A 26697-nucleotide genomic window follows, 5' to 3' on the forward strand; every position below is an offset into this window, starting at 1 on the left:
TCCCAATGTGTGACAGTAACATGTTCTCATGTGATGCTAGGAACTTACCTGCTGATGGAGTTGTAGTAGCAAAAATGGGGACTCCTCCTTCATTCCAACAGCTTTAGGAAAGTCTCCCTAGCTTGAAGTCATGGCTGATGATCACTGAAACTTGTGGTAGGGGTCCTGGCTGCTGAGACGAGGAACTGGGCTTCCCAGGGTCTTAGCTGTGGAGTAAGATTGCAGTGTTGAGGTGGGAGTAGATGGGATAGAAACAGCCTGAGGATTGCAGATAAGGAATTTGGATGCATGAGCTAAGAGTAATGACAGTGACGATGATGATGGGTAACTTTTTTTTTCAGTCCTTACTATTGTTAAACATACGCACTGCCTTATTTACATGAGTTTCCACCATGACCCCATTTTGAAACTGATGTTCAGGAAGGTTAATTCCCAGGATTTGAACCTAGGCAGTTTGGCCCCAGAGTCTGGGAATGGACTTTGGAGTGAATTTCTCATTTGTTTTGAGAATGGATAATAAGAATCGTTACTGCTTATTGAGTATGTCCCAAATGCCTGGCACCATACTAAGCACCTTACCTTTATCAACTCATTAATCCTGACAGTAATCCCGTATAGTAGGTGCTTTTATTTATTAGCCTTCTTTCACAGTTAGAGAAAATGAGATATAGAGAGGTTAAGTAAATTGCCTAAATCAAGTAATTGGCTCTTTTAATAAAGTTAGTATGTGCTAAAACCAGGATTTGAATCCAGGCAGTTAGCACAAGATAATTCACTGTTTTGTTTTGTTTTCTTTTTTTAGAGTCTTTTTTTTTTAACATCTTTATTAGAGTATAATTGTTTTACAATGTTGTGTCAGTTTCTGCTGTATAACAAAGTGAATCAGCTATATGTATACATATATGCCAATATCCCCTCCCTCTTGCATCTCCCTCCCACCCTCCCTATCCCACCCCTCTAGGTGGTCACAAAGCACCAAGCTGATCTCCCTGTGCTATGCAGCTGTTTCCCACTAGCTATCTATTTTACATTTGGTAGTGTATATATGTCAATGCTACTCTCTCACTTCGTCCCAGCTTATCCTTCCCCCTCCCCGTGTCCTCAAGTCCATTCTCTACGTCTGCGTCTTTATTCCTGTCCTGCCCCTAGGTTCATGAGAACCATTTTTTTTTTTTTTTTTAGATTTCATATATATGTATTAGCATATGGTATTTTTCTCTTTCTGACTTACTTCACTCTGTATGACAGACTCTAGGCCCATCCACCTCACTATAAATAACTCAATTTCATTTCTTTTTATGGATGAGTAATATTCCATTGTATATATGTGCCACATCTTCTTTATCCATTCATCTGTCAATGGACGCTGAGGTTGCTTCCATGTCCTGGCTATTGTAAATAGTGCTATGAACATCGGGGTGCATGTGTCTTTTTGAATTATGGTTTTCTCAGGGTATTTGCCCAGTAGTGGGATTGCTGGGTCGTATGGTAGTTCTATTTTTAGTTTTTTAAGGAACCTCCATACTGTTCTCCATAGTTGCTGTACCAATTTACATTCCCACCAACGGAGCAAGAGGGTTCCCTTTTCTCCACACCCTCTCCAGCATTTATTGTTTGTAGATTTTTTGATGATGGCCATTCTGACTGGTGTGAGGTGATACCTCATTGTAGTTTTGATTTGCATTTCTTTAATGATTATTGATGTTGAGTATCCCTTCATGTGTTTGTTGGCCATCTGTATATCTTCTTTGGAGAAATGTCTATGTAGGTCTTCTGCCCATTTTTGGATTGGGTTGTTTGTTTTTTTTGATATTGAGCTGCATGTGCTGCTTATATATTTTGGAGATTAATCCTTTGTCAGTTTCTTCATTTGCAAATATTTTCTCCCATTCTGCGGGTTGTCTTTTCATCTTGTTTATGGTTTCCTTTGCTGTGCAAAAGCTTTTAAGTTTCATTAGGTCTTGAGAAAGAAAAACAGAGCTGGAGGAATCAGGCTCCCTGACTTCAGACTGTACTACAAAGCTACAGTAATCAAGACAGTATGGTACTGGCACAAAAACAGAAATATAGATCAATGGAACGGGATAGAAAGCCCAGAGATAAACCCACGCACATATGGTCACCTTATCTTTGATAAAGGAGGCAAGAATATACAGTGGAGAAAAGACAGTCTCTTCAATAAGTGGTGCTGGGAAAACTGGACAGCTACATGTAAAAGAATAAAATTAGAACACTCCCTAACACCATACACAAAAATAAACCTAAAATGGATTAAAGACTTAAATGTAAGACCATATAAAACTCTTAGAGGAAAACATAGACAGAACACTCTTTGACATAAATCACAGCAAGATCCTTTTTGACCCATGCCCTAGAGAAATGGAAGTAAAAACAAAAATAAACAAATGGGACCTAATGAAACTTAATTCACTGTTAATGACTATTTTAATACCTCTTGGAGGATGGGTACTTCTTGTGATGGGTACTGGGTACTGTGATGAAAAATCAGAATCACATGATAAGGGGCTTTGAGGGAGTTTTCATGTGAACTAGAGAGGAAACTACTGGAAAGGAGGAGGATTGAGGTGTCAAGGAGTGGGTGTGAGCAAGTGAGGAATGGTAGTACAGAAGTGAGTGTAGAGGGAGTAACAGCGTCTGGGGAGCATTGGCTGTAGGGGCAGCACATTTTGCTGGGAGGGAGGAGATGTGCTGCGACCAACTTCAGTAACCACCCAGCCTCTCTGGAGCGTCATTCTCATATCAAAATCATGAGAGAGTTGGGCTACTCAATTTTAAGGTTCCCAAAGGTTGAGAGAGTTTGAGAAGCCAATCTAACCAAGTTTTATTGTACCATTTCTAACACCTACAAAAATAGTGGCCTTGAGAAGTATAAGACCCCAAAGTGCCTTCTGAATCTTTAAAAAAAAAATTATTCAGAGAACTCACTTCACTGGAACTGTTTTTCTTCAATGCTCTCATTTCTTGGGACTATAGAGGATTACATATCTTGGTCTTGAATTAGTTTCTTCTTCTCCTCTCGTCTTAGTTTCCTTATCTCTATAACAGAAATAATAATAATGCTTATTTACTATGTAGCTTTGTTGTAAGGATTAAATGTAGCAATATTTGGGCCCTTAATATTCTCTAGAGATACATTATAGAATTTTTCCACTAAAATAACTAAGTCTGGACCTTCAAACATGTGTTTTCTGACTGGAAACTATCACTTTCTTAGACTTCTTTAATTCTAGCACCAGCAGTTGGCTTCCTTTTCAGGGTGCCTTTTATTTGTACATCAAAAGAGGTTTTGTTTTTGTTTTTCTAATCACTTAATCATTTTGATCCCTTGTGTGTAATCTCTATATACAGGTCTGCCCAAAGAACCTCTACACTGCACTGAGGTACTAGGGAGATTCTGGACCCATTCACTAGTGAAAGTGTATCTTTAAGAGCTCTGGTACCCAATATTCATACTGTGCCTCAACAAAACTATATCTTTATATATATATAAATATATTTATGTTAATTATAACTTATACATTTATTTTTACTAGTATATATCTATCTATATAAGTTATGAATTCATTTTTCTTTGTGGCCTTTTGGGAAGTTTGAAATCAAGTATGTTAAATCTGAAAAATGGTCAAAAGAAAGTAGAAAGCATAATAATACCACAAAATTACCACACAAATATTAGTTGTTGCTATTTTAACTGACAATTGGAACTGAAGGGATCATAAAGAAATCAGACCTCCTCAGTGGACAGTAGAGCACTGTCATCAAGACGTGGGCTCTTGAGTCAGAATTACTGGACTCAAAAGCCCACTGTCATCTATATCACCTTAGATAAATTAACCTCTTCCCTCTCAGATTATTCATCTGTAAAATGAAGACAATGATAGTACCAACTTTACAGGATTATTGTGAGGACTACTTAACTGAATACATGCAACGACCCTAACAGTAATATGTAATACATACACTGAACATGTTCAATAAATGTTAGCTATTCTTATTAACTCTCTGAAATCTAGCTGATGACTTTGCTTCTTATTTCATAAAAACTTTTTTTGTTTTGAGTAAGAGGACTATTTCACTTAATTTACTTGAAAATTTTTAAACAGTGGGAAATAAATGGAAAGAATTTAGTTCATCTATGAAGTCTTGTTCCTTCATTTAAAAACAGTGGCTGCCATTATATAGATTATTTTTAAAGAGATTTTTTTCTACATAAATGCTAACTTTTTTCTTTGGACCAGAGCCTTCCCTTTGTTATGGGCTACATGAATGAAAGGAAAGAGCCTTTTTATAAGGTACTTTTCTCTGGAGAGGTCTCAGGAAGAATTACGTTGTGGCACATCCCTGATGTTCCTGTATCCAAGTCTGATGGTTCTCCTAAAGGTAAGACAATTTCAATGTCTAATCACATGTCTTCTGAGAACTACTTTATAATTAACTCAGTGTTGTTGTTGTTTTTTTTAAGTTGAGTAATATGAGTCAATAAACAAGAAAAAGTTCTCATGTACCACTATGCATTAGATGCTAACATAAAAGTAGGTATAAACATGATGCTTATAGATCTTATACAACAATGCAACAAGTATAATTCAAATTAACATCAACTCAACATGAATGATGTTTTATTGACTTGAAACGAATGTTGGCAATATGAATATAGGATAGACTGACAGACCACATTCATATTTTTGAATTCGTCATGTCCATATCCTGTACCCCTTTTCAACCAATTTCTCTATTCGAAAGAGTTTCTCCGTTCTTTTCAGTTGACTTAAGTCTAAAATGAATGCACTAATACACATCTATTCTTCCGAGGCTCCTTGAGGGAGAAAGAATCAATAAAATAGCATTTGGAGTGAAAGCAATGGATGGCAGAAGAACTTTTCTGCCTATAGCATACTGTTAGGATGGCAAAAGAGTCTCTATGTTCCCCAAGGTATGGTGCCTTGATAATATTTTCTATATCTATGATGAATTTATAAACCAAATTTTCCCTTTTTGTGTGTTTTCCTTTTAGAGATACCAATAACTACCACCTGGACCCTTCAAGATAATTTTGATAAGCATCATACCATGTCACAAAGTATTATTGACTACTTCTCTGGGTTTAGAGATGAGAATGGAATTGCGGTTGTCACTTCATCAGAGTATGTTCCAAGTCTTGATAAACTAATATGTGGCTGTGAAGATGGGACAATTTTCATTACACAGGCTTTGAATGCTGCCAAAGCAGGACTTCTAGAAGGCGGTTCTTTACTAAAAGGTCATTGAATTTTATTTGACCCTATTTATTTAATTTACCTAAGCTTCAACTTTAATAAGCTATACTAAGAAGATTTCTGAAGCTTAAGAAAATTGCAGGCATTTGCTAATAAATTTGTGCATGTTTTAATGTTAAAGTAAAACCCACATATAGGTTTTTTTTAAAGTCAAACAGAAGGTTATACAATGAGAAATACATTTCTCTCCTTCTTTGATCTTCCAAGAAGATCACCAAGGGCAAGTACTAGTAAGTTTCTTTATACACTTTTTGAAATGTCCTATGCATATATAAGCATATAACAAAAGAACAGTGTACATTCTTTTAATTATATTATAAAAATAGAACCACATTCTACACACTTTACTAAAATGTCCTTAAATCTTAATAAAATATTTTGGACTTTATGACTTCATTTTATGACTTCATTTTAAATGATTAATAATGATTGAATTCTAATTTTAAAAATCTCCTATGATGGGTATTCAAGTTTTTTCTCATCTTTGGCTACTATAGACAACGCAGAATTAACTATCTTTGCACATATATGTAGGTATATGTATAGTATTAATTTTCCGGAGTAGAATTACTAGAGCAACCTTTATGTGTATTTTTAATTTTGAAAATATATCTTAAAATGTTCTCCAAAGTACATCAATATACATGTGTGTCCACTAACACAGATGTATGAGAATGCCTTTTCCCCCCAGCCTTAGTCAACTTACTGTGCTATTCAATTTTTTAATATTTGCCAATCAATCAGGAGAAAGTGGTACCTTCCTGTTTTAATTTTTAATTTTTTTGGTAATGAAATGTATATGTGTTCTTATATATCTTTGTGCATTGCAACAGCAAAAATCTCTTAAATAAAGACCATTATGCAGTAAGTTGTCTTATGTAAAGCAAAGAAATATAGGAGGTGATTGAGATTTGGGGCTGTGTAGGTAAATTTGTATACCACTTTTCATTGTATGGACCCTATTAGACTACAAGGTCCTGACAGACCAAATATCAATTAAAAAAAAAACAACCAAAACTTGTTACATTGCCTATTGCTGTTCTCAGCTTACTTTGGCTACTTACTAAATGTTCTAACTTTTCAGCGATTCAGTGATTGGCTGAAATAGAGGAGTGAGTAGCAATAAAGCGAGGAAAGGTAATATACCACTTTACATCTCAATGGCTGCTGTTAAAAGTTAGTAAAAAAGCTTAAGACCTTAGCATATTTTATCTAGGCTGATTTATCTTATCCTGAAAACAAGCAGAAACCTACATTTGATTTTTAGCATCTGAATTAATATTAATTAATATTTTGTAGAGACACAATGTATAAATTGTTCACTCTTTTAGAACAGAGTTTGCTATTTCATGGCACTGGAATTGGTAACTTGCTAACATCCTTAAAGAATTAATAGACTTTGAACAACCAGATTCAGTGCTCCATCAAAAGCATGACCTGGCTTATAATGAGGCACTTGCTTTTTGAGAGAATCCAAGGGTTGTTCATTAATTTTCTTAGTCAACTGCCTACCTTTAATTATATGTAGTTTCCTTATATTAAAAATTTATAAAAGAAAATCTCAGGACTATTTCTTGAACAAAAATAACTCTTTTTTATTATTTGGTGTTTGGTTGTTTTCCAGGTTCCCTTCCTCAGAAAGTTCTCAAAGGCCATCACCACAGTGTTACTTCCTTGCTTTATCCACATGGTCTCTCTTCAAAATTAGACCAAAGTTGGCTGGTATCTGGGGACCAGGACTCATGGGTCATCTTGTGGGATATCTTTACTGAAGAAATTTTGCATAAATTCTTTTTGCAAGCTGGTTTAGTAATGAGTCTTTTGATGTCACCAGAGAATTTCAAAGTAAGTTAAGATAAAGAGTGAAACATAACACATAAATTTAAGTTATACATATAACATTTCAGAATGTTTAAAAAACATAAGGAAAAATAACCCATATTTCCACAGAAAAGAAAAAAAAAAACCATAATACAACTGGGTGATTTTTATGAATTCCTTTCTTATGTTTTATGCATTTTATTATTTTTACAGCTTATAGAGATAATTTGGTTCTAAAGCAAAGGTCTCATCAATTACAAAAGTCAGTTAATTCTCTTTAAGTACTTATACGTTTGTTCTTTTTTTTTTCCTAGTTCTACATCTTAATTTTTAATGGAATTTTCTTTTTAAATAAAAGTAATGGACACTCAATGGAAAAATAAATATGTAGGAACTGTAAATTAAAATTAACTTTTGCCTTCAACAATTTAATAATAATAATGATAGTTACACTTTCTTTTTCTTAAATAAATTTTTGTTTACTCTTTCATTTATTTAACAAATGATGAGCTTTAACAAATTTACGAGCATCTACCTTGTGCTGAGCAAAGGAAATACTTTCAGGTATAATTTTCTCATGCAATGTCAGCTTAAATTCAGCTTTCATAAAACTGATATCTTTGATAAAATATGAACAGCCAAGTTTTGAGTTTTCTGAGTTTATAAGTTAGTTGATTGACTAAAATTATTTCTCCATAGTAATGTCATGAAAAATCAGTTCCAAAGTAAAATCAGAGGAAACTTGTACTGTATTTTTGTAGTAAGAAAAAATGAAAGCAGTATTTCAGGAACAGAAATGATTAACCAAAACAGTAAAACAAAGTTAAGCGACCCCTCCCCCCAGAAAAAAAAAAAAAAAAAAACAAAACTATGTGGTGATTTGGGATACCTTGATACATCTTTTATTCCTGAAGTTCTCCCTTTTTCAAAAAAAATTTTTTTTTTCTCTCGGCCCCAGGACCGTAGTCCAAGTCAGTTCCACTCCTGACCCCTTTTACTTCTGCCTCAGTCATAGATGATTTGACTCCAAGGATCAGGACACATTCAAAGGCAGATAAAAAGGGAGTTTATTGAAAGGGCACAAGGGGCAATCCCTAGGCATCCAAGACAAAGCACTAGAGCAAGCACCTACAGTGGAACTTAAATTCAGAAACGAAGGTTACTCTTTGAATCCACTGCCCCAAAATGGTCTGCATTTCTGTGATTGCTCCATTTTCTTGCCTCTTCCTATGACTTCTTTTAGCTTTACAACTTCAAACGCCTAGAAAAGAGAATCTGATTGGCCAAGTGTGGGTCTCTAGTATATGTCTACTCCCGGCCATAGGATCTGTGTTCACGTGTTATGTGTGTTTTCTTGTGTTGTAGGTGTGTGTGAGTTTCCTGAAGTACACTGAGCTGTCTATTCTAGAAACTGGGGGTCAGGCAGGTTCTCCAAGAGGTAATAGTTGGGCGGCAATGCCATCCGTGCCCCATTCTACAAGTCCAGGCTCCCCATATATCACACCTGCCATTTTGTGATTCCCGCCCCCCCTCCCCCCACCCCCGCTCAGAATTTCTGTAGTCTCCTTTAAAAGTATTAGGAAAAATAACAAGTTCCCCAATGCCCCACAGAGAGAGGTCAGTGATGGGCACTGGGAGATTCTTCAGGAACCCTAGCTGATGCTTTTTTTTTTTTTTTTTTTTTAAACGGTGGTGGTTTTTTTTTTTTTTTTTTATGTAAGGGCTTGGGTGCTCTTATAGCTACTTTATTTATTTATTTATTTATTTATTTATTTATTTATTTATTTATTTATTTTTGACTGTGTTGGGTCCGGTTCGTGCAAGGGCTTTCTCTAGTTGCGGCAAGCGGGGGCCACTCCTCATCGCGGTACGGGGACCGCTCTTCATCGCGGTGCGCGGGCCTTTCACTATCGCGGCCCCTCCCGTTGCGGGGCACAGGCTCCAGACGCGCAGGCTCAGTAGTTGTGGCTCACGGGCCCAGCTGCTCCGTGGCACGTGGGATCTTCCCAGACCAGGGCTCGAACCCATGTCCCCTGCATTAGCAGGCAGATTCTCAACCACTGCGCCACCAGGGAAGCCCCTAGCTGATGCTTTTAACATAGCAGACGAAAGTCTGGCTAGGTGCCTTAGTGAAAGTAGGAGCATCGACAAAGCAAAATGGTTAGAAAAGAAAAAAATAGCAGAGGAACTACCCACTGCCCCTTCTCACCACACCCCAGCCATACCCACTGATGGGCTGATCAATGCATGGCCCTCGTGGTGAGGCACAAAGCTGCCCTGTAAACCTCTCCTAGATGAGCGTCAGCAGTACCCAGCAAGAATAGTCTTTGTCCTAAACTATGCTGAAGGTAACCACATGCTGACGTTCTTGAAAGTATCTTAAGAATCTTTGTCCTGTGAGACTATTTTTGGTCCCCGTGTCTTTGAAGCTGTACATTCAGTTGGAACTATCTAATGCTTACCTCTTTTAGATTGTGTCTACACTGAGTTTCCTGTTTGGATTAGAATCTGTATAGTTCTGGGAACAGCACCAAATCACATTTTGAGGCTCTAAGTGGAAGATATCAGCTCATGATACCCTTGGGCCTAAGCTTGTGTCTACAAATAGCTTCTCTTTGTGGCAACAAATTAGTTCTGGGGGTTATTTTATTCTGCATTATTTCTGATGTCTGCCTCACTGCCTGAATCTGCTGAGTGATGATCAAGTCCTTCATTTATCTTATAAGTAGATCTGGCCTGGAATTCTCTTTACTTGTGTCTTTTGACCTTCCTAATAGGTCTTTATATTTAAAATCTACGTGGTTTGTAAAGCTCCCCTGTGCAGTGTTATGTGGAGAGGTGCTAGAGAAAGGAGAACTGTCATTTTGTAAATGGGATTTTAACAAAAACTTACATTACTAGGGGGGAAAATCTGATTTAATTTTAAAGAAAGCATTTGACTATTAGCTTACAAAGAATGCCATTTTTTTTTTCATAGCTACGAAGTCATCAGGTAATTTGCTGTGTGTGCAGTGACCATTCTGTGGCTCTCCTTCACCTTGAGGAGAGGAGGTGCCTCCTGAGCGCCCGAAAGCACCTTTTCCCTGTGAGGATGATAAAATGGCATCCCGTCGAGAACTTTCTAATTGTTGGATGTGCAGATGACTCTGTTTACATCTGGGAAATTGAGACAGGTAAATTGAAATTTTACCCCTTTTCATCCTTTATATCTTTATGCATCAAAGCATTTGGCTGGGTGGAGAGTTCCAGAAAAGACACGGTGATGCCCTCACTTGCTTTTACCTTTGGTTGGGCTGCATTTAATGGCTTCGTTTGAAGGTGTGTATGGAAAATAAACACAACGGCCCAAGTCAGATCCTAACCCACTTACGATTAGCTGACAGAGCAGTGCGCAGGAACGAGCCGGGTATTTCTGGAAGCTATAAATAAAAACATAAGTTATCCACTTTAATTATTAACAAGAGAGAAATTTAGTGTCCTACTACTAGTCTCAGTCATTGAATTCTGCTTTCTTCAGCATACTCACCATCTCAGCAACATTTTGAGCTAATTGTTGATCAGTAATAATGGAATATAATTAATTACAAAACTCCAAAATGTTGAGTCAGGGAAACTGAAAACTGAGTGGTTCCATTGAACTTTTGATGTCAGAGCATAGAGAATGTATAGTTTGAACTTTTAAGTTTTTAAAAAAGTTTTACTATATAACTTAAGATTGAGAGTAACACATTTTAGGCCAATGCTGGGAACAAATCAAATAAAGCGAGGTAATTAATGAATGTGAGTCAAGGGAGTGCCCTGGAGAGTACATTTTACTGAAACCATTGCATGATTTGTATTGATTAATCAGTGGTGGGTTTATGCTGGGTGTTATGAACAGACTGGATAGTTTATAATATTATAGTTTAGAGCCATACTTCACCAAAATAATTGCTATTTTCTTTACATTTGACTTTCATGTATTAATGACGATGGTACACGGAGGATGCAAGATAATACCACCTTATATTTGTGCTTTGCTTTACAGCTTTGATGGGCTTTCATGCTCATTTCCCATTAGATTATCACAACTTCTAGGGTAGGTAGAAGAGGTATTATACCGCATTGCATGCATGAGGAATTTGTTGCTCTGATTTTTAAGTGTGCTAGGTTACACACTAGTAAGTGGTGAACCAATATGAGACCCCCCTCCCCGTTGTTCTCTGCACATATTCACAAGATTAGGAGAGTTTAGAATTCTTAGGTAATCTATCAACCTGAGTGATGGTTGAGTATAATGGATCAAATAAGTTCTAATGCCTGGACTTGCCTCCAGGACCTGCAAGCAAAAACTGTATGATCTTGGACAAATAACTTGGCTTCACTGCATGTCAATTTACTCACCTATGAAATAGGAGTAATAATACTTGTCTTACTATTAGGATTAAATTAACAAATACCTACAATTCTTGTAAACAGAGCCTGTAGATGCCAAGTCTTTAGTAAGAGTTAACTATTATTAATATTATTTAAAAATGCAGCAAAATCTTGATTTGTGCTAGTGAAATATGAATCTGTAAAACACATACACTTATAAATGTGTGCAACTGCATTCTTTTTAATGGTTATGATAGCATGTATTTATTTATTTATTTTAACTTTTTATTTTATATTGGCATATAGTTGATTAACAACATTGTGTTAGTTTCAGGTGTACAACAAAGTGATTCAGTTATACATATACATGTATCTATTCTTTTTCAAATTCTTTTCCCAATTGGATTGTTACAGAATATTGAGCAGAGTTCCCTGTGCTACACAATACATCCCTGTTGGTTATCCATTTTAAATATAGTGCAACTGCATTGTTTTTAATTGTGAAATTGTAAATACTTGCTAATCAAACATATTTTTTCCTAGAAAATGGAGTCTAGCAAGAATAAAAAAATCTGGGCTCTCATAAGTGTTTATGGTTCCGTTGCCCCACCAGGACACCTTTCAGGCTATGCAACTTTTAATTTATCTGTTCTTGATGGGGTGGGCAGTAAAGAAGGGAAGCCAAACCACTAGTACTTCTTGAAACCATATTTATTCCCACATCGTATTTTAATTGTATTATTTGTTTTTATGCTCCCAAGATATATAATCAAATGTAGAACAGTTGAAAAATACAGAGAAACATAAAAAAACCCCAAATAATCCTATCCCACTGCCTAAAGATAGCTGCTATTTATATTTTGATCTACTTTCTGTCAGACATCTTTCTATGTCGATAAATAGATGTCTATATTATATTTCAGTCACAGTCCTGGCCAGAAATTGAAGTCAAACCAGGTGGGTTAGATGAAGAGACTTTAAGGAAAGGACTCTTTATAGGGGTGTGGATAGGGATTAAGGAACAGACAAGGAGTGGATAGTGAGGCCATCACCCAGACAGTAGCAGTATCAGGAAGCTCTTACCACCTCTAGGGCTGAAGTGAAAGACAAGAAAATAGTGGTACTGGAACCCAGTTAAGCTGAAGCCAAAGAGGAGTGGATGCTCCTTGGGATCATGGAAGAGAAACAGCTCCCACCAGAAATACAATACTGAGACAAAGAGAGAGTTGGAAGAAATTCTCTTCTCTCTCCTTCTGCAGTCACCATCTTCATTAGTTTAATCCAACTGGAAGTCAGAAGGACATTCAGTTCTAGGCATCAGCCAGGGGCACAGAACAGGACATAGAAGGGTATTGGAAGGATGGACTGGGTTGTCACATGGACAATAATTGACATATTGGCCATTATGGACACACCATACTTTAACTCAGGAATCTCCTATAGTTGGTGATGTATATTGTTTCCTATAAAAAAAAAAGCTTGTTTTAAAATGGCCATATAAAACGATATGCACATGTTTAGTGCCCAGTTAACTTATAGGATATATATTCCAAATGAAGCTATGAGGCTGTTTTATCTCTTGGTGATCTATGGTTATAAACAACCATAACTCAACTTAAGCTTATAATTGGTGAAAATGTTAACAATAATTGTATCATTGCCTTCACATTTGTGATGTGCCTCTTCACTTTTTCAAAGCATCCTCCCCTTGATCATCTCATTTGAGCCCCATGACGCTCTGGAGATGGCTGACAACTGAACTCCTTACCACACTCATTCCTTTTGAATAAGTCTGTGTTGTTCCTTTTAGTCTGTGTCTGGTATGGGCTTTGTTTTGAGTTGCCTTTAACCTCAGCAATTCCAATTTTGTTTAAAATTTAATGAACTGCTTTTTCTTTCTCAAGCTGTATTTCATCTGGCTAAGATACTTCCATTATGTTTGCTGTACTTGATATCTATTTTATCCTTTTTCTGTAAAGGTGGGAAAATCCAGGATCAGGAAGACTTTCCATTTATAGTTTCATAAAGTTAGGAGAAAAAATGCCAGCTAAGACCAAAACAATTAGGCTGAAAAGAGGTCTATGAGGGTATAGAATATGCTTGTTCACTGACATGCCTGGCACATGAATAAATGAACCAACCCAAGTTTTCTTGGACTTCAGTAGGCTGAGTACAAATGAGTTCATCTTACCATTGGCTGGTTGCAGTGGCTCTTAGAACACGGCTGCCCAACTGTAGGTAGACCCTTAGCTTTCTCTTCCAAGTCTCCCTTAGGGTTTCTGGAATTCACAGGCGCATACCTCACTTCCTTGTGTAGAAGTCTGTGTATTTTCTACGCCAGCCAATTTTTCTTCTTTTTTTCCTTTTAGCTTTGCTAAAAGGTTCAAACTTGGTTCCATGTCTGAACAGACCTATTCTCTGCTCCATTTTTCCAGCCCTCTGCCTCCTCTAAATACATGGAGGAGAATAAACTGACACTCAGGCATTTATCAGCTCTTTCAGCACTAGAGCAATTCCAGAGCTCCTAGAGAGAGAAATAGGAGGTGTCAGCGGGATAAGGATTTGGGGGCAAGAGACCTAGAAATAAAAGGCAGGGGGAAGGGGATTAAAGCCAAAGGTAATTAATTCTCAACTGCACCAAAAGCCCACCTTGGCAGAAGGTTGGGGGGTGGGGTATAGGTCAGACCCTGTGCCACCTTCCTCCAGGTGTGGAGGATGGGATATGAGACTTTAGTTATTCACAAATACTTTACAACAACCTATTCTCACTTTATTCATGAGATGTATTTATTCATTTATTTATTCTCTTTGGTAGAATGCACAAGCATATTCTAGAGCCACGTACCCCCATGCCTATCTTATCTTGAGATTGTCTGAGGTGTATCTTTTCAGTGACAGGTGGCATAGCCAGATATGTACCAGGGTAAAGTTTGGGATCATAGGTGGGAATGCTCATCTCATGGGAGAAGCAAACAATCAAAGCAGAGGAGTATTTATGCAGCAGTGGGGGCCCTTGTCTTCTGGCTAAAAGTGCAGTGCTGCCAGGTTGGGAGTGATGAGGGCATCTAGTTTTGCTTATTGATTTACCAGATGTCCCATGATGTTTAGGCCTGATTAGGAAGGGAAAAAATTGGAGATGTCATTTTGATTAATATTTGAGCTCCCACAGTATATTTGACACTGACAACTCTGGTCAGTTTTGTCACCCTCATTGCTATGAGACACAATAGGGATAATGTAATACTGATTTTTTCCCCTAAAATGCATACCAGAAATAAATCTCTGCTCTGAGTTCATTTTTCTTTTAAGAATTGAATTTAAATTAATTCTGAGGACTTTTCTGTTCACAGCAATGGATTTACATAGCAGAAAACTTGTATAATGAATTTCTTGTGTGTTATTAAATATAAATGTTATTATTATTGAAGGTCTTCTGTTAAGCTTATGGCCTGTGTTGTGAAATATGCTATATTAAACAACTGAACATTTTTGTGGGAAAAATGAAGCCTTATTTGCTTGAAAATAAAACATTTATTGATAAGATAGGTCAAAAAAAACTTTTTCTATAAAGGGTCGGAGAGTAAATATTTTCAGCTTTGTGGTCCATATGATCTCTATTGCAGCTACTGAACTCTGCCCTTGTATGTAGCACAGAAGCCATTGACAATACATAAAGGAGTGGGTGAGGCTTTGTTCCAATAAAACTTTACTTACAAAAGCAGACAACAGGCTGGATTTGCCTTGCAGCAGTAGTTTATAGACCCCTAAGAATGAGGGTAGTTTTTTTTGTTTTTTCTCTTTATTTATTTTATTTATTTAATTTTTGGCTGTGTTGGGTCTTTGTTGCTGCACGCGGGCTTTCTCTAGTTGTGGCAAGCGGGGCTACGCTTCGTTGAGGTGTGCGGGCTTCTCATTGCAGTGGCTTCTCTTTGTTGTGGAGCACGGGCTCTGGGCACGTGGGCTTCAGTAGTTGTGGCATGTGGGCTCAGTAGTTGTGGCTCACGGGCTCTAGAGCACAGGCTCAGTAGTTGTGGTGCATGGGCTTAGTTGCTCCGTGGCATGTGAGATCTTCCCGGACCAGGGATTGAACCTGTGTCCCCTGCATTGGCAGGTGGATTCTTTTTTTGCACTCTCTTGAGAGCTTTGCTTTACCTGTTTCTTTTTAATTTTTTTTAAAATTTATTTATTTATTTTTTATTTTATGGCTGCGTTGGGTCTTTGTTTCTGTGCGAGGGCTTTCTCTAGTTGCGGCAAGTGGGGGCCACTCTTCATCGCGGTGAGCGGGCCTCTCACTATCGTGGCCTCCCTTGTTGCGGAGCACAGGCTCCAGACGCGCAGGCTCAGTAATTGTGGCTCACGGGCCTAGTTGCTCCGCGGCATGTGGGATCTTCCCAGACCAGGGCTCGAACCTGTGTCCCCTGCACTGGCAGGCAGATTCTCAACCACTGCGCCACCAGGGAAGCCCGGCAGGTGGATTCTTAACCACTGCGCCACCAGGGAAGCCTGACGGTCATTCTTTTTAAAGATCACTATTTTGACACCTCATTCTAAAGCAGTTTGTAATTTTAATTCATTATACTTCACTGACTCTCTATGGTTATACCCATTTTGCAAAGGAGGAAATGGAGCACAGAGATTTTTTTAATCCGAAGGTCCCCAGGCTGAGTGTTGGGCACTTGCACTGGAATGTGTGTCTCTCTTTCGTTCTGGTGTGTTCTTCACTGTACCGTACAACAGGAGCACCTTCTGCAGATGGAGGTCAGCTTTTTGAGACTGTCAAGCAGGGAATTACATAAGAAAAGCTCTGAGAAGAAAAGAAATGGCTACCAGGAACCCCCCCCCCCCCATTGCTCCCCTGAAGGAGAGGGTCTCTGGCTATCTCTCGGCACCTGGCTCTCAATTTATATGCAGTTCTAACAGCCCTAGTCATCAGATTTCTCAGATGACAGATTAGATACAGCAAATTGCAAGTGGGGAGACTGTTAGTGGCAGGCACTCTGGTAGCAGAAGCAACAGCTGACGGGAAGGGAGGATAGGCAAAACTATGTGTCACTGCTCAGGGCAGTCTTGCCTGTACTCAGGGGAAGACGGTCACCCAGAAAAAGAAAATGCTGAGATTGTTTCCCTTGTTCAGGAAGCTCTTAGATATGCTTGCACAGGTTATGGGCAGCTGCCAGGCCCCTTCCTGTGGCTCCTGCTGGGGAGCTGGGCCTTCTCCTTCCCAGCACTAGCTTCAGGAAGAATATTTAAAGGCATTATATACAAGGAGGATTCTAGACCTAAGAAAATCTCAGAAGCGGCTTGGGGCCTGGAGTTCAAGGCCAATGAGTGGGTAGAACTGAGAGTCCATGTGAATCTATTTTTGTTCATGTCTTCTTGTGTCTGCTCAGGTAATGTGAGCTGTGTGACCTTGAGCAGGAAGCTTTACTGCTGCAGTGTGGCCTGAGGATCCAGCCTCTGGTTATGACATGGTTTCTGTGGGAAAACACATTCTGAGTTTTAAAACAACCATCTTATAAACAGACCATTGGAACAAAGCCTATGAATATGAAAATAAGGAAGTAAGGAAGAAGATAATACATTTTGGAGTTATTTTTACCACAGGTGTTTAAATTTCCTCTCTCTTAATTTCTTTTTCTTAGTGAAATTAGTAGCAGTTAGCTATAAAATTATTCAATCTACTATGATGCCATGTAAATGAAGCATTTGTTCTTCCGTGGTTTCAAAGTACAAGAAAAAAAGAAAATTTAAAAACTAAAACTACTAAGAGAGATAAGATGAGGTTTGTCAACTAATAGTTTATAGGCCATATTTTTAGAAAACATCCAGTGTTTAATCTACTGTAGATCTGAGTTTGCTTTAATTGTTTAGGGTGAGGTCTATATAGATATATGCAAGGCACAGTTTCCCAGATATATGTAGTCATATTTTCCCTAAGAGAATAGAATCATGTGTCTAAATTCCTACTTTGCCACGCCAAAATATCACACAAGGTCACTACTTGGAGGAGTAATTTTCCAGTCCACAAATTTTAGTTGGTTTTCTTCTTTTGCAGTATATGTTGGGTTGGCCAAAAAGTTAGTTCTGATTTTTCCGTAAGGTGTAACAGAAAAATCTGAATGAACGCTTTGGCCAACCCAATAGTATATTTAGTATATAGTGTATAAAATAAAAATTTAAAATTCCACTAGTTACCAACTATACCATTCTGAGGGGCAGTTTTGCTTGGTTTTCTCATCAAGGTCACCCCTTTGTAGATATAGGGGTAAAGTTATGTTGTGTCGACTGCCTTGTCAGCACAAACCGAGTATGACTTTCATTATATGCGTTTTAAAGGTAGGTTTTGGGTATGCAGCATCCGACAGGCAGTAGTCTCTCCAGTGTGTCATTTTCTCAAAGCCAAGTTATTTTGTTGTGGTAGATTATAGATGGAACTCTCTTGGGATGATTGTTTTTAGAAAAGAAAAATAGGATGCATTAAAGCACAGGGTAGGCTTTTTTCCTATATCACCTTTTCTTCTTTATTATAATAATTACTGATGTTATTGCTCAACGTGTATTTTTAGTTTCACTGCCTATTTTTTGAATCTTTATATTTTTTGTCCTTGGTCCTAGTTATCACAGCTACACTATAATTTGAGATTTTGATTCACGTAGTATTGTGTGCACGGGCATGCAAGTGTTTATGTACATACTTGTGCATATGAGCTTTGTCTGCAGTTTAGCTACTGAATAGTTGCACAGTTGTCAAAGTTCAGTGTCTTGCGTAGAAATTAGAATCCAGAGGGGTTATGACCATGAGCCCTGAGATTCGTACTGCTGGGTTTGAATCTTGTTCTACTCTTTCCAATCTTTATTATCCCCAGTCAACTTTTAACTCCTCAAAGACTCACCATCTCTTAATGGCAGTTAGCACTGAATAAACATTAACTATTACTTATATAAGTCCTTCATATATTACCATACCAGTTTATACTGAAAGTTTCACTGTTTCTCCCTCTTTACCTCCTGTCCCCACTCTAGTTGAGCTCAACAGTTATTTCTTATTCTGATGAAAGGCATACCACTCTGAGGTACACTAGAATTATCACATATGGCCTTCCAATAAAATCATTGAAAGTTTATCCCTTTGAAACAATTTGAAAAAATATAGGGCAACATATAAGAATGTGGTATATGAATTATGCTAAAGTGCCCAAATGTACTGACAAGTATTCTAAGCTCTTAGCTGAAGGCAGGGATGAGGGCAAGTTAGTGTAGTGGAGAGTTTTGTTACTTGTTCCCATAGCACAATGTACTTATAATTTCATACTTAAAATTTCATACTTCAGTAGCCTAAAACACCATAAGGGCAAGACCTGTGTCTGTCATGTTCACTGTTCTATTCCCAGAAGCCAGCATAACACCCAACACATGGGAAGAAATTAACAAATATTTGTTGAATTTAATTAAAAATTTTAAAAATATTTAGCTTTTGTAAATAATATGCTACTAAACAACCAATGAATCACTGAAGAAATCAGAGAGGAAGTAAAAAATACCTAGAGACAAACGAAAATGAAAACATGTTGATCCAAAACCTATAAGATGCAGCAAAAGCAGTTGTAATAGGGTAGTATAGCCATACAAGCTTACCTCAGGAAACAAGAAAAATCTCAAATAAACAACTTAAACTTACACCTAAAGGAAGTAGAGAAACAACAAACAAAACTCAAAGTTAGTAGAAGGAAAGAAATCATAGAGATCAGAGCAGAAATAAATAAAATAGAGACTAAAAAAAAAGAAAAGATGAATGAAACTAAAAGCTGATTCTCTGAAAAGATAAACAAAATTGATAAACGTTTTGCAAGAATCATTAAGAAAAAAGAGAAAGGGCCAAAATCAATAAAATCAGAAATTAAAAAGGAGAAGTTACAACCAACACCACAGAAATACAAAAGATTATAAGAGACTACTAAGAAAACCTGTATGCCAATAAAATGGATAACCTAGAAGAAATGGACAAATTCTTAGAAAGGTACAATCTCCCAGGACTGAACCAAGAAGAAATGGAAAATTTGAACAGACCAATTACAAGTAATGAAATTTAATCAGTAATTTAAAAAATACCACCAAACAAAAGTCCAGGACCAGCTTCATAGGTGAATTCTACCAAACATTTAAAGAACTGTTAACACCTATCCTTCTGAAAATATTCCAAAAAATTGCAGAGGAAGGAACACCCCCAAACTCATTCTATGAGGCCAGCATCACCCTGATACCAAAACCAGACAAAGATATCTCAAAAAAGGAAAATTATGTATTACTGATGAACACAGATGCAAAAATCCTCAACAAAATGTTAGCAAAGCCAATCCAACAATACATTAAAAGGATCATACACCATGGTCAAGTGGGATTTATCCCAGGGATGCAAGGATTTTTCAATATCTACAAATCAATCAATTTGATATACCACATTAACAAATAAAAGACTAAAAACCATATGATCATCTCAATAGATGGAGAAAAAGCTTTTGACAAAATTCAACGCCTACTTATGATAAAAACTCTCCAGAAAGTTGGCATAGAGGGAACATACCTCAACATAATAAAGGCCATATATGACAAACTCACAGCTAACATCATACTCAACAGTGAAAAGCTGAAAGAATTCCCTCTAAGATCAGGAGCAAGGCAAGGATGTCCACTCTCACCACTTTTATTCAACATAGTATTGGAAGTCCTAACCATAACAATCAGAGAAGAAAAAGAAATAAAAGGAATCCTAATTGGAAAGGAAGACATAAAATTGTCACTATTTGCAGGTGACATGATACTATACATATAAAATCCTAATGCCACCAGAAAACTACTAGAGCTCATCAATGAATTCGGTAAAGTTGCAGGATTCAAAATTAATGTACAGAAATCTGTTGCATTCTATACACTAACAATGAATTGCCAGAAAGAGAAATTAAGGAAACAATCCCACTTACCATCACATCAAAAAGAATAAGATACCTAGGAATAAACCTACCTAGGGAGGTAAAAGACCTGTACTTGGAAAACGATAAGACACTGATGAAAGAAATTAAAGGTGACACAAACAGATGGGAAGATATACCTCATTTTTGGACTGGAAGAATTGATATTGTTAAAATGGCCATACTACCCAAGACAATCTACAGATTCAGTGCAATCCCTATCAAAACACCAATGGCATTTTTGACAGAACTAGAACAAATAATCTTAAAATTTGTATGGAAACACAAAAGATCCCAAGTAGCCAAAACAATCTTAAGAAAGAAGAACAGAGCTGGAGGAATCATGCTCCCTGACTTCAGACTATACTACAAAGCTACAGTAATCAAAACAGTACGGTATTGGCACAAAAAACAGAAATATAGATCAATGGAACCGGATAGGAAGCCCAGAGATAAACCCACACATTTATGGTCAATTAATGTATGACAGAGGAGGCAAGAATATACAGTGGAGAAAAGAGTCTCTTCAATAAGTGGCACTGGGGAAACTGGACAGCTACATGTAAAAGAATGAAATTAGGAAATTCTCTAGCATCATATACAAAAATAAACTCAAAATGGATTAAAGACCTAAATGTAAGACTGGAAACCATAAAATGCTAGAAGAAAACATAGGCAGAACTCTCTTTGACATAATTCATAGCAATATTTTTTGGATCTGTCTCCTAAAGCAAAGGAAATAAAAGCAAAAATAAACAAATGGAACCTAATTAAACTTAAAAGCTTTTACAGCAAAGGAAACCATCAACAAAACAAAAAGACAGCATACTGAATGGGAAAAAATATTTGCAAATTATATGACTGAAAAGGGGGTTAACGTCCAACATATACAAACAGCTCATACAACTCAACATCAAAAAAACAACCTGATTAAAAAATAAACATTTTTCCAAAGAGGATGTGCAAATGGCCAATAAGCACATGAAAAGATGCTCAACATTGCTATTCATCAGGGAAAATGCAAATCAAAACCACAATGAGATATCGCCTGCCAGATTGGCTATCATCAAAAAGAACACAAATAGGGCTTCCCTGGTGGTACTAGTGGTTGAGAGTCCGCCTGCCAATGTAGGGGACACGGGTTCGAGCCCTGGTCTGGGAAGATCCCACATGCCGTGGAGCAGCTAGGCCCGTGAGCCACAACTACTGAGCCTGCGCGTCTGGAGCCTGTGCTCCGTAACAAAAGAGGCCATGATAGTGAGAGACCTGCACACTGCGATGAAGAGTGGCCCCCACTTGCCGCAACTAGAGAAAGCCCTCACAAAGAAACGAAGACCCAACACAGCCAAAAATAAATAAATAAATAATTTTTTTTAAAAAAAAGAACACAAATAACAAATGTTGGTGAAGATGTGGAGAAAAGGCAACCCTCGTCCACTGTTGGTGGGAATGTAAATTGGTACAGCCACTGTGGAAAACAGTAAGGAGGTTTCTCAAAAGACTAAAAATATAACTACTGTGTGACCCAGCCATTCCAATCCTGGGTATATATCTGAAAACACAAAAACACTAATTCGAAAAGATACATGCACCCCAAAGTTTATTATATATGCTATTATATAGCAGCATTATTTACAGTTGCCATGCAACCTAAGTGTCCATCAACAGTTGAATGGATAAAGAAGATGTGGTATATATCAATATGTGCAAAATGGAATACTACTCAGCTATAAAAAAGAATAAAATTTTGCCATTTGCAAAAACATGGATTTAGAGGATATTATGCTAAGTGAAATAAGTTAGAGAAAGAGAAATATTGTATGATACCACTTATATGTTGAATCTAAAAAATACAACAAACTAGTGAATATAACAATAAAGAAACAGACTCACAGATATAACAAACAAACTAGTGGTTACCAGTGGGGAGAGAGAAGGGGAGAGGGGCAACATAGGGGTTGAGGATTATGAGGTAAAAACTATTATATGCAAAATAAGCTAAACGATTTATTGTTCAACACAGGGACTACAGCCAACATTTTATAATAACTATAAATGAAGTATAACCTTTAAAAATTGTGAGTCACTATACTGTACACCTGTAACTTATATAATATTGTACATCAACTATACTTCAATAAAAATGCAAAAAAATTTAATCTATGGCTACTAAAAAGGAATTTGGAAAAAGTTTGGATAAGACATAAAACCTCTTCTGGGAAAAAAATTTAAAAATACTTAGCTTTGGTAAGCATAAATCATTCCATATGACTCATTATTCACTCCTGATGTATCAAACTAGTGTTACTGCCCAATATTTAGAGACAGAAGATTCTGCCACTGTTAATTTGTGCACTTTTTGGCAAATCACTAAATTGATCAAAGCCTTAGTTTCCTCATGGTGATGATGACGATACTTAACACAATGCTGCAGAAGAGATGTGAGAAGTTAGTATGTGTGAGAATGCTGGCTTTATTTTTATTAATTAACCACATATATGTGTGTGTATATTACACACACATATTTATATACATACATATCTATATATCTATTTCTATCTATCCACATACATATATATACAAATATATATATAAATATATATAAATATATATTTATATATATATATCAATCACATGGTTGTGCTAATAAAAAAGAAACCAGAGCAACAAAAGAAAAATAAATGGGACTCCATAAAAATTAACAACTTTTGCCCATCAAAGGACATTATGAAGAATGTGAAAAGACAGCGTACAGAATGGAAAAACTTATTTGCAAATTATATATCTCATAAATGTTTAATATCCAGAATGTATAAAGAACCCTTACAACACAACAAAAAGACAAACAACCCAATTTTTAAAAGGACAAAGACTTGAATAGATATTCCTTCAAATAAGATATGCAAATGGCCAACAAGCACATGAAAAGATTATCAACATGTTAGCCATCAGGGAAACGAAAATCAAAATCACAATGAAATACCACATCACATTTATAATAAAAAAATGGAAAATAACAAATTTGCCAAGGATGCAGAGACATAGGAACCCTTATAGATTGCCAGTGGGAATATGAAGTGGTGCAGCCACTGTAGGAAACAGTTTGGCAATTCCTCAGAATTTAACCAGAAATACCATATGAACCCGCAATTTCACTTCTAGGTATAGACCCAGAGAAATAAGAACATATATCTACACAGAAACTTGTACGTGAATGTTTGTACCAGCACTGTTTATAATAGCCCAAGGGTGGAAACAACCCAAATGTTCATCAGTGGATGAAGGGATAAACAAATTATGGTGTATACAATGAAATTATCATTCCATCCAAATGAGGAACTGATACAAGCTACAACTTGGATGCACCTCAGAAACATTATGCTAAGTGAAAGAAGCCAGTCACAAAAGATCTTATATTTTGTGATTCTTTTTATATGATATATCAAGAATAAGCAAATCCATAGAGGTAGAAAGTAGATTAGTGGTTATCAGGAGATGGGGAATAATTGCTTAATGGGTATGGGGTTGTCCTTCAGGGGTGATGAAAAAAATGTGAAACTAGAGAGAGTTGGTGGTTGCACAACATTGTAAATGCACTAAATGCCACTGAATTGTACACTTTGAAATGTTTCATTTTATGTTATGTCAGTTTCACCTCAATAAAAATAAGAAAACGCAGAAATACAGATAGTATAAAGGAAACATTTTTAAAAGCAGTAGAATTCTAAAATTTGTTGATAATCATTAATGGTTAGCATATTATAATTTTAATGTTTTTTCCTTTTACATATTAATCTATACAGAGACATGCTTATATTTATTTTGGTTTGTGAAAGTCTTTCATAAGGCATTATCCAACTATTAGTTCATTATTTTCATTATTGATATAACAACCTGGGAGGTATAATGGGGGACTTTAGAGGGTTTTTTAAAACCCAAATGAAATCAAGTATTTCTTTCCATTTTGAATGTAGAGAACATTTCACAGCAGTATCAGCAATACCTGTGACTTTCTCAACAATAGACATCACAGATAATTTTCATATCACATTACAATTGTTGCCAGTATCTCAAAGTATCATTTATGTTTATCAGTGTCATAAACTTTTAGGCCCACCACTAGTTCTTGCTATTTAATACATTAACAAAGAAGCATATAAATTTTTAAAAAATTATTTTGATGATTATATTTCAATATAATCGATATCCTTTATTATCCTGTGTATTTTATTTCCAACATTTTAAAATATTAATTGTGAGAAAGGGTTCATTGGCATTCCCACTGCTAAAGGGGTTCATGGCACAAAAATGGTTAAGAATTCCCTGTTGGTCTAAATGATTTGTAATGTGGGATGTATCAGAATTACTCAATGGTAGCAGTACAGTTGGGGAGTATAAATCGATATCTGCCTTTTTAAAAAATATCAGAGCAAAATTACAATAATAATAAAGAATTTAACCTTATTTTTCAACCAAATTAAATCCAACAATTAACAGTGCATCACTGAAGAGAGGCATATGAGTCTCATTGTATATTTTCTTTTACTTCCATATTAAGCCTCGGTAGACTCCTTTTATATGCATGTGAATACACACACACACACACACACACACACACGTGTGAATGTATTGCCCCCCTCCCCACAGGAATCTTCTGTAATTCCATGTAGTGAACATGAACCTCTACTTTGGTGAAATTATATAAATCTTCATTTGATTTTATAATTTTACAAGCTTTCAAAGTAAAGAAATTCCAAGGATGTAGACAAATTCAAGAAAAACATAATCTTCATGGGGTAGTTTCTGCTGTGCTCTTTAAAAATCCAGATATCGGGGCTTCCCTGGTGGTGCAGTGGTTGAGAATCTGCCTGCCAATTCAGGGGACATGGGTTGGATCCCTGGTCTGGGAGGATCCCACATGCCGCGGAGCAACTAGGCCCGTGAGCCACAACTACTGAGCCTGCGCGTCTGGAGCCTGTGCTCCGCAACAAGAGAGGCCACGATAGTGAGAGGCCCGCACACTGCGATGAAGAGTGGCCCCCGCTCGCCGCAACTAGAGAAAGCCCTCGCACAGAAACGAAGACCCAACACAGCCAAAAATAAATAAATAAATAAATAAATGTATTAAAAAAAAAAAAAAAAGCAGATATCACATTGAAGACCTATTAACAAAAGAAGCCCAAATAATTTTCTTTTCCCAAATTTGGATTTGCTTCTTTCTCAATCCTCATTTGTTATAAACATTTGAACAATTTTCTGCATTTTATTGAAAAAGTATACTTTATGTGAATATGGCTCCATATTGTTTTTAGATACCCCAGATGGACTTTTAAAATTCTACAGTATATGATTAATTTTTATCTGATAACACACATACAGGAATATGTGTGTGTGTGTATACATTTTAATTAATGTATTATTTAACTCCATCATTTTTTAATCTTCTGGCATCTTAATATGTATTAGTCATCTCATTGTGGTATTTGTAGGTTACCTTTGGAGCATTTTGTATGGTCAGAAAAAAATACGAACATCAATACAGTCTCATTCTAATCATAAAAATAAATACTTTTTGCTCTTAAAATTACTTTCACCAGTTAAGTGCCATGCTTCACTGCTTTTATCATTCCCTTGTCAGTTGCTATCTTTCTGGGTTTTATTTTAGTAAAGAAAATACTTGCAATAATCAGTTTTAGCTTATTCCTGCAGTGTGATTAAATTTTGGATCAAGTGCTGGCTGGATATGTTAGTTACAAATCTGCATGTAATGTTCTCAGGAGCTTCTTCTATAGCAACAAAAAGAGGAACACATCAGGAAGGCTCTGTGGCTCTTCCTTAACTTGGCCCCTTTTGCGAGCATTTTATATGAACACTTGGAACATTAGTGGGTTTCACAGCTGCCACGTTTGGTGAAATAAAACCACAGGAGCCATCTGCCCGTCCCCATGCTGCCTCCTTTCAATTCCCTAACAACTTCACAGTAGCCAGCTGCCACAGAAACGATTGGAAAAGCAGGACTCAGTGGACTGTAATGATTGTTATTCTCTGGGAAAGTGGGTTCTCTGATTTGGCTGAGAGATAAAGGATATTGAACGCACTTGATTCATCTGAGGGTATCAATAATATCCAACTTCCACCATTAACTTACTTGTTAGGATTTGACAGGAAAGGTCTTTTGTGTTTCCAGGGTTGAATCAGGTGAAAACAAATCCAAAGGTCAAGTCCTTGGCTTGGGTGGTGAGCAGGGAATTTGACTA

General features: G+C 36.7%; 1 protein-coding gene across 1 annotated transcript in view; it reads left to right on the forward strand.

Annotated features, from left to right (window-relative positions):
* WDR72 (WD repeat domain 72) overlaps positions 1-26697 on the forward strand; it is a 202100-nt gene that overhangs the window by 32396 nt on the left and 143007 nt on the right. Inside the window, exons 10-13 of the mRNA XM_057544023.1 lie at positions 4257-4401; positions 5036-5281; positions 6922-7142; positions 10096-10291. Of these exons, the coding sequence (XP_057400006.1) occupies positions 4257-4401; positions 5036-5281; positions 6922-7142; positions 10096-10291 (808 nt within the window). The remainder of the gene's footprint in view (positions 1-4256; positions 4402-5035; positions 5282-6921; positions 7143-10095; positions 10292-26697) is intronic.

Source organism: Balaenoptera acutorostrata, chromosome 3 (assembly GCF_949987535.1).
Source record: "Balaenoptera acutorostrata chromosome 3, mBalAcu1.1, whole genome shotgun sequence".
NCBI classification, from domain to species: domain Eukaryota; kingdom Metazoa; phylum Chordata; class Mammalia; order Artiodactyla; family Balaenopteridae; genus Balaenoptera; species Balaenoptera acutorostrata.